This window comes from Camelus ferus, chromosome 3 (genome assembly GCF_009834535.1).
Source record: "Camelus ferus isolate YT-003-E chromosome 3, BCGSAC_Cfer_1.0, whole genome shotgun sequence".
NCBI lineage: Eukaryota > Metazoa > Chordata > Mammalia > Artiodactyla > Camelidae > Camelus > Camelus ferus.
Window position 1 is genome coordinate 46,882,933 of NC_045698.1, and position 7,252 is coordinate 46,890,184.

The following is a 7,252-nucleotide window of genomic DNA, read 5'->3' on the forward strand; positions in this document are numbered from 1 at the left end:
TTCATGAAATCTGTTGCCCCCTTTCCTTGAGATTCTCTTGAGTGGGTCTGTTTTTCCACTGCAGTGGACTTACTCATAGTCCCTTTTCTTTCAGTTCTCCAGTGATGATGAAGCAGCTTTAAAAGAGCCCATCATTAAGAAGTTTGAAGAGGAAGGAAACCCTTACTATTGCAGTGCAAGGTGGGAGCCAGAGAATAATTAACTCCTTAATGGGCACATCCTGGCAGTCAGGACAGCAGCTTTTCAGAGACCTGAGCAATTGGAATGGTCCAGCCTTCCTGAGAAAGAAAGAGTAATGTTTGGACACACTTAATTTTGTACTTTTGTCTCTTTAATGGAAGTGCGTGCTGCTGAAATGCTGCCACTTCTCCCAGGTGGGGCTGCGGATCCCCCACCATTGGTCTGATTCTGCCCCTCTCCCCCCCTTCCCTTCCTAGTTGAAGTATCCGAGGCCTGGAGGAGCACTGTAGCCAGAGATGGACCACACTGGGGCTGGGGCTGGGAAGTTAAGAATTATAATCCAGGCTATGTTACTTTCAGGAATTAGTTCTGCAGTGATTTTTGTTTAACATATGGATTCCTGTTATACCTCTCTCTGAATATTTTGTTTTCACCCCATTTTAAGCATGAGATTGGTTGAACACTTACTGACACTTGTTAACAAGTGTGCTTGTGCATTCAGAAGGTGATTAGTCATAGCCAGGGTCCACGTGTCAACACCACCCAATTACCTCACACACCATTGCAGCTCTTGTTCTGTCTGTTTCTTACACCACTTAAATGAGGTGATAAATTATCACAGCTGTTCCTGCTGAGACTTATGTGTGCTTTCAGACCTCTTTTTCCAACAACTTTAATGTTCTTCACTCTGAAGAATGATTTAAACTTCATGTCTTTCTTTTATCCCTTGGGCAGATTGGTAAAAAGAAAAAGACTGTGTCTTTTAACGTTAGGTTATGCTGTGATTTATGCTATTTACTGGTGAAGGCAAACTGGAGAGGAGGGAGAAAAGAAAATCAAAAGTTAAAATCCATTTCAGTCATTTTGAAGGCATCTTTTGTGGTAGGCACTGCTCCTGATGTTGGGGGTGGAGGTGGGTGCAAAGATGGAGCATACTTATTTTCCAAAGCATAATTAGGTTCAAAATTCAAATAATACCACTTGGGAGTTTTAAAAAGCCCGTTTTGCTTTTTGTTAGTATGTGCTTTTGCAAGCAAATGTACAGGTGTATTTTGTTGTGGTTGGTCATTGATTTATTAAATTAAGAACAAAATATTTCATAGTCTTTGATTTGAGAAATACATGTTGTTTTTACTATCACTTAGATAGGCTTATATAGTAGCCAGTAGATGCAAAGGGGAAATAGAAAACCATATAAAAGGTTAAAGAGAAAATATACATCTTAAGCTTCACCGATAGTTTTTCGTTTGTTTTTATGTAAGACTTTGACTGAAATTCACAAGGACAGTCGAAGTATTAACTTTGAAAAATAGCTTATTTTATGTGAGCCATTGATTTGTTTTTCAGCCCTGGCTAAGTCATTGCTTAAGACTGAATCTTTCATTATTTCCATACTTACATTATTATTCTTTTTAATGGATTATACTCAAAGACAGGAGAGCAAATGACCCAGATGGACTTATCTTTGGAAATTAATATCGAAAAACAGTAAGGTTTTTCTGTTAATTTGGAGATGTTTAACCCTTCTATGGAAACAGTTGGTAGCATGCACACACCAGCTTTCTTTCAAAGATGAAAGGATTTTTATGCCAGCTTATGGCACTGTCCTTGGGTTTAATAAATCTCAGCTTAATGATGGGGGAGGGCATAGCTCAGTGGTAGAGGACATGCTTGTTAGCATGCATGAGGTCCTGGGTTCAATCCTCAATAGCTCCGTCAAATAAATAGACCTAATTACCCCCCAAAAAGCCAAATAAACAAACAAACAAACAAACAAAAAAATAAAAAAAAACCAATGAAATTCTGTGGTCTGTTTAAGCATTAACGTGGCTGTTTAGGCTTTTCTGTCTTTTCAGAGAGCACTGTCATCATCTGCTACTGTAACCTCCTATGTTTTTCTTAATTCTCATGTTACATTTACAGTATGCCAATTTTCTTCTGCCCAGTTGTTTATATAGCCAAACTTAGTATGACGTTTGATTAGGGCCTCTTACCTGGAGCAGCCCCGGCACCATCATGCTTGCTGTATTACTCTGCTGTAGGCTTCAGAAGGGAGTGTAATCATTTGACCTGGTTACAAATTACAAGAGTAATTTTTTTTATTGGCTGTTGATACTTCAGGATCCCTATTATGAATGTTTTATGAGCAAAGATTTGATTCATGGTCTGTTGATACAAGTATGGTTTAATAATTGATGCTATGTCCAGATACTGAAGGCAGTTTGTTTAAAGAAAGCAAAACTGCCACCTACTAATGACCTTTAAAAAACAATTATTTCCTTCTCATTTTTCTTTATAAATTTGAGGCTGTCCTTGAAAAACAAAGATGTTTACTTAAAAGTTTCTTCTCAAAGTAGTTTAAAGCTATTATTTGTTTTTTGAAGGTGTTTATTTTATTAATAAAATGTACAGAAATCTATTTAATGATTTTCATAATTTCTTAAGAGTTTAGGAGTTTGGGGGAATATACCTTTTCCAGTAGGGACTTTGGTGGGAGACTATTACCTGGGTTTATGTGGCTCTTCATAATAACAGCAGTAATGTATCAAGTTGACTTGTATGCTTGTGTGGGCAAAGGAGGGACTGGAAAGTTTTTGCTGAAATAAATAAAAATATTTTAAAACCAGGGATTATTTTGAGGTTTCTTGTAGTAAGCTGTTCCTAAAGCCATAAACTTGATTTGACATTTTGTGGGATCCTGAGACAAAAGTCATGTTATTTTTCTTTCTCTCTCCCACCCCTCTCTTGAACTTGGTCTCTGTTGTGAGACTATAGTACATAGAAGCTAATCAGTAGGTCCATATATTACCCGAAGAAAAACATCCTAGGTACTTTCAGGCATAGGCGTATGTAATTGGTGGTTTCGTGGTGAATTCCTAATGACTCACTTTTTGTTTTTTTTATCAGGCTGTGGGATGATGGGATTATTGATCCAGTGGACACCAGGCTGGTGCTGGGTCTCAGTCTTAGTGCAGCCCTCAATGCACCAATCCAGAAGACTAGCTTTGGCACCTTCAGGATGTAATTGGAATGTAAAGCATCTTCCACTGGACATGTACTAAAAATTAATAATTAGTAGCCTTAAAATTTTCAACTTTTTCAACATGTGGCTATTACAGTAAACTTGTTTTAACACAGTGCATTGTACTTTTCTACCTTAAAAAATGTCAGTGAAGATATTTATTTCATGACCTTCAATTCCTTGTAAATTTTCTCAGAGAAACTTTTCTGTGGCTTAGCTTTACCACCCATAAAAGAGACTAACTTAACAGTTATCCTTTTAAAACCATAAGTAGTATGAAAAGTTCTGTAATCTGTAAATTCCAGGTATTGTTGAGATTATTAACATAAAGTTGTGTTTCCACTGAAGAGATTGCTTTGCTGATTATGCATGGTGATTTTTTAAATGTACTTTAAAAAAATCAATTACTTTTCCCTCCAGCCACTGTCCTCCGCTTCCATAATTGGCAGACTTCTTGCTGTCTGCACTGTGGGCTCTATTTCCTACCTGTCCTCTCCTCACCCTCTCGCTTTCTGGCTTCCTCTGCTAACAGCCCTCTCCAGGGTCACTACTGACCTCTATGTTGCTGAAACCAGGGGGCTTCTTTCCGACTTTTATCTGATTTAATTCTCTGGGGCATTCACATCAGTCAGACACTTCCTCCTAGAAATGCTGTCATTAGCGTCCATGACTAACGCTCTAGGTTTCCTACTAACCTCCTTGGTCATTCTCTTCCAGTTTTCTTTGCAGGCCCCACATCCTCTGCTGAGTCCTCCTTCCCTTCACCATTTGTCTTGATTTTTCACTGGTAGTATGTGAATACTTTTCTTATTCTAAAAGACACATTCATTGTCTTTTAACTGTGGTAAAATGTATATAAGATAAAGTTTACCATTTTAACCGTTTTTAACTGTGCTGTTCTGTGACATTAAGTACACGGAACATTGTTGTGTAACCATCACCACCATCCATCTCCAGAACTTTTCATCATCTGAAACTGAAACTCTGTTATTGAACAGTAACTCCTCATTCCCTCCTCTCCCTGGCTCTGGCACATCTCCTTTTTCTTTCTTTCTTTTTTTAAAAATTGAGATATAATTGAACATAACACAATATTAGTTTCAGGTATAAACATAATGATTCAGTATTTGTATATACTGCAAAATGATCACCAAAATAAGTCTGGTTACCATCCATCATCATACAGAGTTACAAAGTTTTTTTTTCTTTTTTTCTTCTGATGAGACTTTAAGTTTTCTTGCCTAGCAAATTTCAAATATGCACTACAGGATTATTAATTGCAGTTACCATGCTGTACATTACATCCCCAGGACTTATTTATTTTATAACTGGAAGTTTGTACCTTTTGACCCCCTTCACTTATTTTGTCCATTCCTACCCCTCTCTTTTCTGGTAATCACCAATCTGTCTATGAGCTTGGTTTTTTTTTGTTTTGCTTTGTTTTGTTTTTTGGTTTCCAAATATAAGTGAGATCATATGATATTTGTCTTTCTCTGTCTAACTTTACTTCATTTAGCATAGTGACCTCAAGGTCCATCCATTGTTGTTGCAAATGGCAAGATTCCGTTCTTTTTTATGGCTGAATATTATTCTTCCTCATTCTTTTTTTTTTTAAACTTTTTTTAAATTGAGTTATAGTCAGTTTACAACGTTGTGTCAATTTCCAGTGTAGAGTACAATTTTTCAGTTATACGTGAACATACATATGTTCATTGTCACATTCTTTTTCGCTGTGAGCTACCACAAGATCTTGTATATATTTCCCTGTGCCTCCTCATTCTTAAATGTATGTGTTTTTCATGGCTTGATTTATTCTCACTGGTTGAGTTTAGCCCTTCTTACGGCTTCAGTTGCCATCTAAATGGAGATGATCCCTGTATTGACAGTTGTTAATATAGTTCTCCCCTGAGCACCAGACCGGCATAATTGAACAGGTCTGAGGAACCTGGATTCAGTTATCAAGTTCTATCGATTTTGCCTGTTAGCTCTTAAATTCCCCCTCTATTTTTATCTTGTACACAGGCCTTAGAAGTGGTCTACCTGCAACCAGTCTTAACCTATTCCAGTCTCTCCATCACTCTGGAATGAGGATGGCCTTCTAAAGTGCACATCTGTCCTGCTGCTCCCTTACTGACATCTTTCCCTGGTTCCTTGTAAAAGTGCAAACCCCTAATGCCCTCCATGGATCTTGGTCGTCATCACCTTTTCAGTCTCATCTCCTTGACTCCTCTTTTCACACTTGGTGCTCCACCCGTTCGAGACTTTTTCCAGTTCCTTGAACCTACAAAGTCCCACCCACCCATCCAAGCCTCTATCAGTTTCCCTCTGCCTGAACTGTTCTTTTCTCCCTTCTTAAAATACTTATCTCTTTGTCTTTGTGATTTGCCTGGGCTGGGTTAGACACTTACTGTGTGCTCCTGTAGAGCACCATCTACTTCCTGTCACTCCCTCTGTCTTAATCTGTTATAAGAAATATAAACATTTCTTTAATAGTGTCGTCCTGCTCTATAGAATGTGAGCTCTGTGAGAGCAGGGATCCTCCTGTTTGGCCTAAATTTCCAATTCCTGGCACTTATAGGTGCTCAGTTATTTGTTGAATGAATGAAAAGTCCCTGTCTTAATTGTGTCGTCAGGCCACATCATTTTAAAATTAAGTGATATATGATTTAATACAACTATCAAATGCTTTCCTAATAAAATTAATTCAAACATTTGTGTGTGTGATGTTCAATTTAGGCTGCATTGTGTATCAAAAGTCAGTTTAGTTTTTTGAGCTGTTCACAGATAGATGACCATAGTTCAGGGGTGAGGCATTTTGAGAAGAATGTTTGAGGAGGTCACGGGGAGGATGTGACCGCCAGTTGACCCCTGACCCGGAACCGGCTGGTCGTTGGCTCCTCCCCCTCCCCAACCGCCGGCCATTGCCGTAGCTTGAAGAACGCCGCCTTGAGGGAGGAAGGTGTTGGGACCGTCTGGACTGAATACGTCACTGAACCCCGCTAAGGCCTCTCTGTAAACTTTTAAGAGCCTGGTGGGCAAATGCGGTGACCTCGTCTCGCGGCCGCGTCTAACCTCGAATGTGAGTTCGCCGCTTATTACACCTGCCACCTCACAACCTGGAGCGGCCGCCTCTCCTCCGTCTCTTCTGGTCCTCCGTGTGTGGGGCTAGTTTGCCAGCCCACAAAGGAAGACAGTAAGTATTTTAAAATAGTAAATTATGTTACATTTTCAGTTAAAATTTACATCCATGTCAGAAAACTTTTTAAAAAATCAAGACTAGATGGCTTTCCGTTGATGGGAGCCATCAACACGTCAAAGATTCATGAATATTTTACGAGTATTTTTACCTTTCTCCGTTTAGGAAGGTCATGGTTATTAATAACACCACACTTAAAATAATTAAAGTTATTTTGTATAGTTTATCCAATAAAAAAACATTTATAATGCTCTACCAAAATAGGCAGCGTTTTTTGTCTGCCTGCCCTCCCAGCTTTATTTACATGTAATTGTCATACATTGTGTAAATTTAAGATGTAAAATGTGATGATTTGATACACTTACATATTGTGAAGTGGTTACCACAATATGGTTACTTAACACAACCATCACATCACTTAACTGATTTTTTTGTAATGAGAATTTTTTTTAACATTTTGGTTATTATAAATGTGAATTTCAGTCAGGATATATGAGTAACTTAAAGACTAACTATATTTCTTAAAATTCTTTATTAGCCTTTTTGGACACTTAATAAAAAATAGACAAAATTACTTCTGTTTCTTAGTTTTCAAGAAAAATGTTTTCAAATGAGAATTTGTCAAAATATTTTTTTCTGCACTAGCAAAAGGCACTGTTGAATGTGCAAGTGAAAAATTGATTACTTACCAAATGTGCATGCTTACATGCAAGGCAAAACTAGAGAGAGGCTGTTTATTACCTTTACAGGGGCAGAAGCATGTTTTTGAATGATTTTATTAATAAGACTTTTTTGGCGAGGAGGTCACATTGTTCCTGTTCTGAAATGTATTGATAACGGTGTTCTGGAAGGAT

The 7,252-nt window shown here is 37.9% G+C and overlaps 1 protein-coding gene across 1 annotated transcript in view; it reads left to right on the top strand.

The window, feature by feature from the left end:
* Positions 1 to 3,543, top strand: part of MCCC2 (methylcrotonoyl-CoA carboxylase 2) — a 56,591-nt gene extending 53,048 nt beyond the window's left edge. Inside the window, exons 16-17 of the mRNA XM_006185201.3 lie at positions 95 to 180; positions 3,088 to 3,543. Of these exons, the coding sequence (XP_006185263.2) occupies positions 95 to 180; positions 3,088 to 3,205 (204 nt within the window). The 3' untranslated portion in view covers positions 3,206 to 3,543. The remainder of the gene's footprint in view (positions 1 to 94; positions 181 to 3,087) is intronic.
* Positions 3,544 to 7,252: the final 3,709 nt, after the last annotated feature.